At 45.2% G+C, this 12,587-nt stretch overlaps 1 protein-coding gene across 1 annotated transcript in view; it reads left to right on the top strand.

The window, feature by feature from the left end:
- The first annotated feature begins 1,052 nt into the window (after positions 1-1,052).
- The window catches only part of PTGER3 (prostaglandin E receptor 3), a 29,859-nt gene continuing 18,324 nt past the window's right edge, over positions 1,053-12,587 (top strand). The window contains exon 1 of the mRNA XM_058537072.1: positions 1,053-2,007. Within this exon, the coding sequence (XP_058393055.1) occupies positions 1,114-2,007 (894 nt within the window). The 5' untranslated portion in view covers positions 1,053-1,113. The remainder of the gene's footprint in view (positions 2,008-12,587) is intronic.

The following is a 12,587-nucleotide window of genomic DNA, read 5'->3' as shown; positions in this document are numbered from 1 at the left end:
GAACGTGAAGGCCTGCAGAACATCTAAACGCAGTTTCTAGTCCTAATCCCATGAGAATGGGCGAGGGTGGCGCCCTCTCACTCCAGCTGTCTAGACTGGCAGCAGTGCGCTTCACTGTCTCCGACGTGCAAGTGACTGCCACCTGGCTCCAGCCACTTTTGCCCTAGCTGACTTTTTTTTTTTTTTTTTTTTGAGGAGGAGGTAGAATTTAAGTGTGTGTGGGGGGGCGGTAGTTGAGATTTCTTCATCTTTGAATTTGACCATCTGATTTTATTTTATTTCCCTGTACCTATTCCCTTAAGTCTCCGGGCACTATTAGTTTTATAGTTTCAGTGCGCCCTTGGGGACAGAGCAACTTGGCTGCTCATGACCATTCCAGAGCCCCGAAGTAAAAAGGGAAAAAGTTCACGCTCAGCTATATAAGGGAGTGTGGTTTGCCTCGATTGCTCAGGGACAGGTGAGTTACACTTGCCAGCGTTACAAAGGAGCTTCAGGAGGAGGATCTGGTCCCTGAATAAGCATCTCTGGATGGAGAAGGAGGGAGGGCGCCTTGGCAACTTGCCTGGGGTGTAGAAGTCCAGGGAGACATTTTAGCTCCCGCCCCCCACGACCCTCCTCTGTCAGAGAAACAGGAGGAGGCGCGGAGCCGGGCAGGACGTCCTGACAGGGCATCGGGTCCGGCCTGGAGCTGGGGCATTCGAGAGTCCTCCGAGGGGTTATCCCAGCCCCAGGCGGCCAGGGCAGCAGTCACACAACAGCCAAGAGAGGCGCTCAGCAGCTTCTCCATCCTCCTCCCACGGCGCGGATGCCCACACCCACGGGCGCCCCGCCCCCTCGGCCTTATAGAAGGACCAGGCACCTCGGCGCGCTCGCTCGGAGCTAGAGGCTTCCCGGAGCGACGGCGCGGCTGTCTGTGTGGCCCGAAAGCCCAGGGCCGCCGCGGCCGCCGCCAGGGTAGCGAAGTGAGGCGGCGGCTGCGCCCCGCATCATGGAGGGCAGCCCAGCCCCAGCCCCAGCCCGGGTCGCCACCGACCTCCGCCGCCGCCCGCGACCCATCTGCCAGCTCCCGCTGCTGCTCTTCGAGCGCTGTCCCCTCCTCACCTGGAAGCCAACATGAAGGAGACACGGGGCCACGGGAGCGCCCCTTTCTGCACCCGTCTCAACCACTCCTACCCGGGCATGTGGGCGCCCGAGCGCTCCGCCGAGACGCAGGGCAACCTCACGCGCCCCCCGGGGCCCGGGGAGGATTGCAGCTCGGTGTCCGTCGTTTTCCCGATCACCATGATGATCACCGGCTTCGTGGGCAACGCGCTGGCCATGCTGCTCGTGTCGCGGAGCTACCGGCGCCGGGAGAGCAAGCGCAAGAAGTCGTTCCTGCTGTGCATCGGCTGGCTCGCGCTCACCGACCTGGTCGGGCAGCTGCTCACCAGCCCGGTGGTCATCGTCGTGTACCTGTCCCAGCAGCGCTGGGAGCACCTCGACCCGTCGGGGAGGCTATGCACCTTCTTCGGGCTGACTATGACTGTCTTTGGGCTCTCCTCGCTCTTCATCGCCAGCGCCATGGCCGTCGAGCGGGCGCTGGCCATCCGGGCGCCGCACTGGTACGCGAGCCACATGAAGACGAGCGCCACCCGCGCCGTGCTGCTCGGTGTGTGGCTGGCCGTGCTCGCCTTCGCCCTGTTGCCGGTGCTGGGCGTGGGCCAGTACACCATCCAGTGGCCCGGGACGTGGTGCTTCATTAGCACCGGGGGAGGGGGCAACGGAACTAGCTCTCCGCGCAAGTGGGACAACCTTTTCTTCGCCTCCACCTTTGCCTTCCTGGGGCTCTCGTCGCTGGCCGTCACCTTCGCCTGCAACCTGGCCACCATTAAGGCCCTGGTGTCCCGCTGCCGGGCTAAGGCCACGGCGTCGCAGTCCAGCGCGCAGTGGGGCCGGATCACGACCGAGACGGCCATCCAGCTCATGGGGATCATGTGCGTGCTGTCGGTCTGCTGGTCGCCATTGCTGGTAGGTAGTTCTGGGGAGTTCTTGGGAGGTCGGGGAGGACGTGCGCGCCGGTCGGCAATGGAGACTTCTCCAAGGGGCAGCACCTGCAGGGGTGCGTTTGCAACCACTGAGCATGGGGGAGGCCGCTCTGCCCGCGCTATCTTGATTGCATTTTCAGAGTTGAGCTCCTCATTTGCTGAGGGCCTTCCAAGTTAGGCGTTAGGCGCGGGGTTATGCACACGTGGAGACCACAGGGCTGCTCACATTCTAATCGGAGAGTAAGAGGACACCCAGGTATCATCTCAGTGCTTGTGCAGAGAGAGAGGTTTCTCCTGGGTGCATTGGAAGCAGAATGGCGATGACTGCTGTAGCCTGGTGCTGTGGGTTTTCTCCTTATTTCAAATACCTCTGGCACGTTGAGGCGATTTTCAGTCTGCAGAAGTACTCTACCTGCGACCCACCGCGGACAGGCACAGCCCTCTTGCAGCTTCTGAGCCGCTGCGCGCTCCCCCAGGGCAGCCCGCGCTTAGCGTTCCTTGCAGGCTCACTCTGGACTGGAGGCAGGAGAGTGAAGACGCATCTTGCCATTCAGCCAGGCTCAGCCCTTTGGAATGGTGCTGTACCCTCTGGGAAGTGCTTGAAAGAGTCAGAGGGCCTGAGGCCTGGTAACTCCCTCTGACCAGCTTTTGCTTGCCTTTGTGGGAACCAGGCAGGGGCTGGGGGCTCACTCTGAGACAGGAGGGAGGGGGTTCTGTGCTTCCCAGCTCCTCACAGAGGGCACAGCGAGGAAGCAAGTGATGTTTCCACATGCTCCTTGTCTAACCCCCACTCTTACATCCTACTTTGGAGGTTTTCCTCAGTGGTACTTTTAGCTAGAGATTTCTCTGGGTAAGTGCTGTTTTCTAATTCCTGATGAATAGAAGCTTATTTAGGCCCCAAGCGGCCTGGCTTAAGAGGAGATAGGTTACAGAAAGAGCCACCTGGTCTCTGTGGCAGAGTTATAACAAATTATATATTGGACCTGGAAATTTTTTAGGCAGTTGTGAAAAACTTCTGAAACCCATGGGCACAGTTTTCAGAACTTACCCATGTATAGTTTAAGTGCACAGTTCAGTGTATTCAGTACATTGATGTTGTGTACTTCCTATGGTTTTGAATCCCCTGTATTTTAAAATAACACCATAGTTCCTTTTTCCCTCCCACTCTCCTCCTCTGGAAAGCAGATGTTCCAGAATACCTTTGTTTAACTAGTGCAGTATATTTAGAGCACAAGTCTTGGCTCAGAATCAGTGACATGTGGTGACAAGGAGAGTTATGTTAGGACATAACTGCCCACGAGTCACAGGATGGTCACAGCTCTGCGTTCCAGGAGCTAGAACTCAGGCTGATGTCATCACTGTGGCTTATCAAAACCAGCACCAATTTTAGACATAGTTACTTCTGTGGTTGAGGAATGGGGTGTGTAGGTGGCCGAACAGAAGGGGAAAAGACTTCTAAATAATGAATACTTTACTAAAGTGTGATAATTAACACAACTTTAAAGGCAAACAGAGTATCTGGATTTTTCACAACTGTCATTTGAGTCCCATGTCTTTGAGTTTACTCTATTACACTCTTTATGTCCTAGAAAAAATGTAATTAAACTGTATAAGTAAAATGCTTACTCATACAGTTAACCAGACTTATAGTTGTTGCTTTTTTGTTGTAAAGTGGAAGAGAACCTATGTAGTCTGTTTTTTATTTCAAAACTGATTCTAATACCAGGAGCGTGGTGGCCTTTGGAAGAATTTAAGTCAGTTCTGAAATGTAACCCGGGATGGCCAAACTCACTCTCTTAAGAAAGACTGTATTTGGATCTAGCCTTATTTCATTTCAATTAATAGCTACATTCAAAAAATATTTATTGGCTTGTAGCACTTTATCAGACACTGTATTGATTCAATTCCCATAAAAACATTAAACTTAAAATAAATTCAACATGTAATCATATTGGAGGAGAAATTCATGGTCTCCATGGTACTTTTTAAACTAAAGGAAATGGTTCTATCTTCTGTTTTGTGCACCATTGAGATTAAATCTCCAAATATCTTCAGAAAAATCTACAGGACAAAGTTGGGATTATTTCAAAGGAAAGAAACTGGCAAAACTGCTTTCTTAATAGGTTAGGGAATTGTTTGAATGAAAACACTAGAGCTTACTGAACAGAGTTTTCCATGTATTAACGTTGACACGAGAGAGTGTTTTTTACATTCTTTTTCTAACTGTGGGTAAAATATAGATTCCCATTAGCTTTTGTTGACTTGGGCATAGGATACTAATCTGATCTAATTTCCCAGAGTATATCTTGTCTTGGAACACTATCACAACTATAATATCCAATTGTTCCCACTGGAAAACTTAGAGGCGAGAAGCCATAATAAGAAAAAGTCCCACTGCTACAAGGTCCCACTACATAAACACTGACATTGAGGTTTGTCTGTGGTGCAAACAAAAGCTTTTTTACTTTTTCTTTTTCCCAGAAACTTTACAAAATACAATACAAGATGTGAAGTTAAGTGAGAACAGAGGGACACGAGGTCACCGTGAGAGATGAGCTACAATTCTCAGTCACTGTTTATGTGAGGCATCAAATTCTGTTGGAATCAGCCAGTTGACTCAGCAGTGCAATCTGTTTGACTTTTTATGATTATTATTATTTTATTTTTTATGAACGACATTCACCAAATAATCCACTTATTTGACATGACAGCCAAGTTTCCAGAAGCAGGAATAACCTTAGGGTGTTGTGCAGAGAAAGACATGAGTACATTTTGTTTTTTTGTAAACTGGCACTCCCCAAACAGGTAGAATGTGGCTAACACTGTAGCCATCTTAAAAAAAAAAAAAAAGCTAACTATCAACATTGTGAAAAGTGAGATATGAGGAACAGTTTCTCATCTACAACTTTGGAACTGGATAAAAGCAACCTCAGAAACTTTTGCCTCTAATCTTGAATCAGCAAATTCCCTGCTCAGTATCTGCAAATGCAAACAGAGATGTTTCCATTCAAGAAGATATTTCACCACGTGGATGTGATTTTTTTCTTAAATTTAAGGAATCACTGATGTATTTTGACAAATGAAATTTACCTCAAATATACTATATATGATAGATTATTTTACAGAAGTAATACTATTTTATAGTATAAAAAAGTATTATTCAATTGCTAATCTTCTCTGCCTATAAATTTCTGACATATTCAGGATGTTGCTCAGGGAAAATGCTTAAACGTGTGAATTGGCCTTATATGAAAAATCTTCTATAATTTATTTTCACCGGAATTGAAATTATTCAGAATTTTTTACATTTTTTTGAGTTTACTACAATATATGTTAGGCACTGTGGAAGGAATATTAAGTAGACTTATTAAAACTGGTCAAAGAGTTATAATCTGTTCAGGGAAGAAGGATTTCCACATTTATGAGTGAAACAATTAGACAACAATCCAAGAAAGGATGTAATTAATGCCTTTGGCTCTCAGAAGAAAGTTCATCTGAATTTACCAGAGCAGGCTTCTGGGAAAGGGTGGGCTGGCATAGCTTGACCTCACAGTTGGGAACGAGTGTGCCCAGGATCCCAGCCTGATGAGAAGAGAGCACACACCCTGGGACCATGGGAGGACTGGTTTGAGAAGGCTCCTGGGGCCAGGTGGAGGTGGTTAGGATGGAAGCAGGATGAGGTCTGCGTTCTTTTGCCAGTAAGCAGTAGAACCTCTATTTTGGGTTTTTGAATAGGGGAAGAAAGTTTTAAAAAGATTGTCAGGGCTGTAGTGTGTGGATAAATTTGGGCTGGAAAATGGGAAAGTGAAATCAGTTATAATTTGCTTTTGCAGGTCAGTTAGGGCCTTAGCGTGGAGACAGTAGGGAGAGATGAGTAACAGAAGGAAAGGTAAGAGAGAACTAATGCTATTTGAAATGGTCGAGTTAAGGAGTGATTGATTCATCAAACATTTCTTACACATCTACTGTGTCCTATTCACTGCAGTGAATATTTTCAAATACATTACCTCATTTAACTGCATCCTGCAAGATTGCCACTATTTTCTACATCATTCAGATGAAGAATATAAGTACAAAGAATATTAGAACCAGATTTCTAATTCAGAAACTTGGACTCTGAGTTTATTTTCAGTTTGTTGTTGTTTGTTTGTTTAGCTCAGATAGAAGCCAGAAATTCTAGTCCCAACAGTGGCCCTGGGCCAGTTGTGTATCCTCTTGTCTATAAAGTGCAGAGGTAGGACCAGTAGATAGCTAAGGTCTTTTTCCATTTATGTTATTCTCAGGTTCTCTTATTAGAGAGAATCATGATTCAATGAACCAGAAAGGGAAATGTGGAAAGGAGACTGTTAGCTGATGGTTTCTTTGTGAGAATGGGGGCCCCTGAGTGACTGGGCCTTTTGGACACAGCACACATGGTGATGGCGGATTATCTAAATGATATATCCAGAAACCAATATAACTTGAAGATTAATGAGATAGATCAGGGCTTAAAAAAATGCGGGTTTTTAAATTTTGAGTTTATCAGAGAGAGCCAAGAATTAAACAGTTCTTAACCCATCATATTTGAAGAAACTCAGATGGTCTAGAGTTGTAGCATAGCTGTGACTCATTGGCCTTTCTCTTTTGAAAAAGCTGTAAAGGTCAATAACTCAATTATGAAAGTTTCCACGGATTCCGTTTTCTGGGAATAACTCTCAGCAGTATGCACCGCACGCATCTGTAACTGACTGTGACTTGTCTGGGGGTGCTGTGGGTGGTGGTGAGGGATCCTGGGGGTCGTGCTTCAGTTTTCAGTTCTGGCCTCGCATGACAGAGAAGCAGGGAGGGAAGTCCACCCTAAAACTCTTCACATTTGTGCAGCATTTTTATAATCCACCAGTGTCCCATATTGTCTTATTCACGCCTCACAACTCTGAGATCGACTGCTGTAACGTGTCAAAGGCTGACTCTCCCATTTCCTTATCATAGAGGCAAGGAGGAAGTTTGTATCAACTCCTGCCATGCTTCTTGAGGATTATTAGATGACCTCTCATGTTCCCCTTTTCTCTAGAAAATTCCAACTTCCATGGATTAAAGAGGGTAACCAACGAAGGAGCCTGATATTTCTTGGGGTTCCCCTTATATCTTGTCCCCTAAGTGAATGTCAACATTTTACAGTAAACACAGTAATTCATTCTTATCCAGAAATGACAGTTGGACAGTGTGTGAGTTCTTTAATGAGAGGGACACACACACACACACACACACACACACACAGAAGTAACACTATGAAATGGAAATTCTCTGTGACTCTGCTCTCTTTGCTCAGAACACTTCTCTCTCCATTTTCCCACTTGTCACTTCACCGCTCAGTCATTCAACAATGGCTGCTGAGCAGTCACCCCTCTTGGATTGGCCGAGGTCTCAGGCTAGAAGTCACTTTGTCAGAGAAGCCTGCCTTGATCCTCTCTAGGCTTGGTCTGGAGCTCTTGGGCCCACAGCCCCTACCTTGCATTTCCCTGTCATAATCTGAGTCACATGTCATTGGACCTGTTGGTTCATTGACCTCCTGAGGGCGGGTACAGTATCTGTCCTGTGCGTTGTTTTTTCCCTAGGAACTATTGTAATTGTCTGCCATACAAGGTATGCCCAATACATGCTTATTGACTGAATATCTAAGCATGCAAATCAGAAGTCAGTGGCTGCTCCCAGTTACATAAGCAATTAATTGTGTGACCTTAGACCATCCACTTGATACTTCGTGAACTATTTTCTTTTCTTCTGTAAAATAAGAATAAAAACACCTACCCACCCCATTTCACAGGACTGTAATGAAAACAAAGATAAATGTATGTGAGAACAATTGGGAATATTTCTTCAATATTAGGAATACTGTGATGTTTACTAGATGATAATGTCGACTTATTGTGTTCAGATAGACCTTTTCCCCAGCAAACTAGAGGAAAGAGACAAGTGATGTTTCACAGCTTCATTAGTTATAGTTCACTGTTGAAAAAATGTGGTGGAAAATGTAACTCTTCAGAAAAAATAAAATAAAATAAGAAAAATGGTAAACCACACATGCATAAATTTTTACAAGGTGTTGTAATTCGTCCCTCCTGCCTTCCCCCTGCTACCATATCTCTTCTCCATTCTCTGGGCTCTGGAATCCTTCCCCCCTCACAGCTGCCAGTTAACTCTCTAAATCGAAAACATGCTGGCTCCCATATCCCCTTTCCTTTAAAGCTGGGGGAGTAACCACTCCCTCGTGCTCTGAAGACCTCTGCCACAGGTCTGGAATGTGTCCCCTGTCTTTCCAGTCGGGGACTTCTGCCTGCTGTTCTTGGTGTGCTCTGACCTGTCCTCATCTAAATGTTTGAGTTGAATTAATTGTGCATCTGGTTGTTGTTCTAGGTCAGATCATTCTACAAACTTCTTAAGGGTAGGGCCTGTGCCTTGGTTGTCCTCATCTCCCCACAGGTGATTGGCAAGAATCTCCACCACTGACTCACAGCCCAGAATTGCATTTACATGAGCCTGAAATCAGATCAAAGCATGAGAATCACAGAGTTGTAGACTGCCTCCCAGTTTGACCAAGTCCTGACAAGGTATTAATATTACTTGCAGTCTACAAATAACACAAAGTGTAACTTTGCCATCCGGTGGCCCTCCTGGACATTCTCTCAGGCAGCATTCATAGGAGGACATTGCAGTGGCTTATCTTGGCTCTTATTCAAAGTCTCTGTACTATTTTACCAGTACCGATTTTTACGATAGGCATTTGCAAGACCATTAATCTAAAAATGAAAGGTGGTGGCAAAGACGGAAGAGGAGGCTTGATTTTTCACACCTTAATTCTGTTACAAAAAAGGAAAATAGCTAATTTAGGTAAGAGTCATGTAATACAAGTACAGGCTAAATCCTACACCAAATAGCATTACTATTTTTAAAAAATCTTGGTGATACAAAACAAAAGGTCAAGTTGGAGGTGAAAGCCTATTTATTTTATGCAATTATTTATTTTTAAAAAATCAAGTGTAATTTTAAAAATACAGTCTTCATTAATCTTTGATATTTCCTAAAGCTAGATTTGATCTTTCTGTCCCTCTTTCTGAATACTTGATGTGTCATTTTCTATGGTCGAGAATATGCTGCTCTTGGTGTGATTCTTGAAAATTTGGAAAGAGAAGTACGTTGTTAGTGTTGAAAATGCCTAAAGAGAGATTGTAAAAGATAAGATGCCTTTTGGGGGATTCACCAGACAGTAAAGTGAAACTTGCATTGTGGTCGTGATGTGTGAAATTTCCCTGATAACGTCCTGCTAACAACTGCCTCGTCAGGTCAGGTAGAGCCTGCACATCAACAGTCCTAGGCACGAGGACAGTCAGCGATGAAGTGAGCCCTGACGGTGACCAACCCTCTCTGTCCCATGAGAAGAGAAAGGAGTGACTGAAGAAGCAGTGAGGGCCACAGAGAGGGTAAGGCACTGGACAGCAAGAGACCGGGGCTCGGTTTGGCTTTTCCACCACGTGACAGAAGTCACTTTATCTTTCTGGATTTCCCTTTCCTCATCAGTAAGATAAAACAACTATCGACTCTAACTTTCTTTTCGCTTCTGGCTTCCTGTGGCCCAAAATAGATAAAATCATCCCTGTTGCACATACTATATTAGATACGCGGGGACAACACCCAAAGCCTTCTTAGGGAAAAGCATAGACATGTATGCAAATAGACTAAGTAGATCACGCCTTCTTTTATACAATCGTTCTATAAATATTTATTGAGTGCTGCTGTGTGCCTGCTACTCTGCGCATGCTGGTGACGGAGCGGCATCTGGGGCTGACTCACATGGCTATACGTGTTGAGTAGTTGTAACTTTAGGGGGCACTGCTCACGTTGTATTCTATGTGAATGGCACTCCTTGTTGAGTGGTGTGCAGTCTGTGCCCTGATGGTAAGCCGAACAGAGGTGCGCTCTTCTTTCCTGAAGCTTTCAATCTACTAAGGTAAACAGACAGTGAATAAACCATCATTCCAATAAACAAATGTCACCAGTCTGATGTCACTGTCATTACAGTGGTTGCTCTCACTGTCACATGGTGCCACTGCTACAGATTGGCCTTGTCATCAGAAGGGCAGTGCTGGTCCACTGCTGCTGTGAGGCCCTGATGGAGCATGTCCCCATCCAGGCTGTAGTGGTCTGTGCTTGGGTGCCATCATTAGAGAGCACATTAATTCACACCCATAACTCTGGCCATAAAGCTCGGCAGGAATTCCCTGGAGCACAACCATGGTGCTGGAGTGTATGGACTCAGCGGGGCTGGCCTCAGGCCACGTGCTGTCTGGAACCAGCCCTCCATCTCTGGTCCTTAGGCTCTGGGACTCAGCTTGTACTCAGTTGTACTCAGATTCAGTTGTACTCGGGTCACCTCCTGACAAACTTGCCTTTCCCTTCCAATGAATTTTCTTTTAAGACTTTCCATGTTTCTTCCCTCTACTGAGTATAGCCAAAGTTACTCTGCTCCAGGTTTCTTGGTTTCAAACCTTGGGAGAAGAGGTTAGGTTTCTTGGCCTCTTTTTTTCCAGAAAGCGTGATGGTCTACTTCTTCCCCAAGTGAGCAGCAGTATATACCAGGAGTGAAGTGAGAATTTTCCTTTGTTATACCACACCAATTTCCACTCTGTACTCATTCTACATTTACCAAAGCAAAGTATTGATAATTCTGTAACATCTGTTCTGTTGTGACTTGCTCTGCTCACATACATCATTAAAACAATGGGCATGCTGTGAAGGCAAGAAAAAGGTTGTTTTCAGAGAGTATCAAAGGGGACCCCCTCTTGATGCATTGGTGTGGTGTGGGGATGGGTAAGGAGGGCCTTGCTGAGAAAATGTCATTAATGATGAATCTTGAAAGATGATACTTTGAGGAAGAAAGAGCAGTGTGTGAAGGCATCACTGTAGGAAAGAGCTGGAAGCATTAGAGGAACAGATGGATGGATTAGAGTGAGTAACAGCAGAGTGCCTTCAAGGTGACACCAGGGAGGTAGACAGGGCCAAACCATACAGAAACTTGTCATTTTTGTCTGGGAGTTTATATTTTTATCTTAAGTACAATGGAAAGCAACTAAAAGCTTTGAGTGAGGAATAATTTGATCTGCTTTCTACATGAAGAAGATCACTCAGACTGCCTTATGAATTAGAGAAGCAGGGCTCAGAGTCCCGGAGGACTGAGGGCAGGTGGAGATGTAGGGGTGTTAATAGGAAAACCTTTTCCTTAAGTTTTGCTTTAAAAGAAGGGAGGGACATAGCTTGGCACGGAATGGCTCGGGGGAGGGACTCTGTGCAGAAGCGCAGAGGAAAAGCTTGAGCCAGGTGTGCTGGGAATGGAAGCAAATCTGTTTTTGTTGAAGTACGTTTGAGAATGTTGAGAAATATTATGAGTCAAATAGGGATTGAGGGAGGACGGAGGGAGGCGCACACTGGTAGATCATCTTGAAGATTAGGGATAAGAATTTGCATTTCATCTTGGGCAAGTTGTATTGCTTTTCTACACTTCTGTTCCATATTTGTACAATAATGTACAAATAAAGGGTTCACATTATAACATCTCTTGGCTCATAAAGGTCATTTACTGAAACAACCCATCTAATGTTTAATCTCTTTCTAGAATATTCTTGGTGAAATTGTCCAAGCTTTGTTTAAGCACCTTTACTTGTAGGAAATTTCTTGCTTTTCAATGGACACAAAGAATTTTCTTAGAGCCAAACATTGTGCCAGGCTCTTTCTCACGAATAATTTTCTTTATATCTTACAACCACCCTGTGAGGTAGGCATTATTAGCTCCAATTTACAGACAATGAAGAAACTAAAGCTGACACAGGTTGAGCGATTCAATTGAGGTAACAGAGCTGCTAAGTCGTCAAGCTGGGATTCTGAGGCCAGGCCCTTCCCTCCAAGCCATGGTGCCTCATAGCCCAATCCATCCTGAGTTGTTCTTTCTATTAGAAAAATTTCACTTTCTTTATATTGATTGAATTGGAGTGGTGCTAATTCTAATCCTTGGTTTATATGGAACAATACTAAATTTAACTCAGGACATCTTTATTTATTTTTAAAGTTATATGATACTATACTTCCATATTAGATATCAAGGAGTTCCACTAAGTTTATGAGCAGCAAAGTAACATGAAATAATCTTGACAATGTCAGGAGCAGGAGCCATGATGTGTTCATTTGTTTAACTGACGCTTTATTGAATATTGGTTGTGTGCGAGGCTCTGTGCTACACCCTGACAGAACGATGGCATGGCCCTTGTCCCCAAGGAATGTGTTGTCTACCGAATGACTTCCTGGAGAAACCTGAGGTTCTGCCTCAAAAAAGCATTGTTATTTTCCCTTGCCAATTTTGAATATAGAAACAAAGCTGAGGACCATTTAGGACTCGTTTGTCTGTTCATGCATTCAGTGATTGTTTACCGAGGACCTAGTACGTGTCAGGCACTGTCCTAGGTTCTGGAAACACAGTGGTGAAATAGACTAACTAGTTTCCTGCTCTCAGGAAACTTGCATTCTAGTGGAAGGAGA

This window comes from Diceros bicornis, chromosome 4 (assembly GCF_020826845.1).
Source record: "Diceros bicornis minor isolate mBicDic1 chromosome 4, mDicBic1.mat.cur, whole genome shotgun sequence".
Taxonomy (NCBI): domain Eukaryota; kingdom Metazoa; phylum Chordata; class Mammalia; order Perissodactyla; family Rhinocerotidae; genus Diceros; species Diceros bicornis.
Note: the sequence above shows the minus strand (reverse complement) of the source record. Positions and strands in the feature narration are given on the sequence as shown.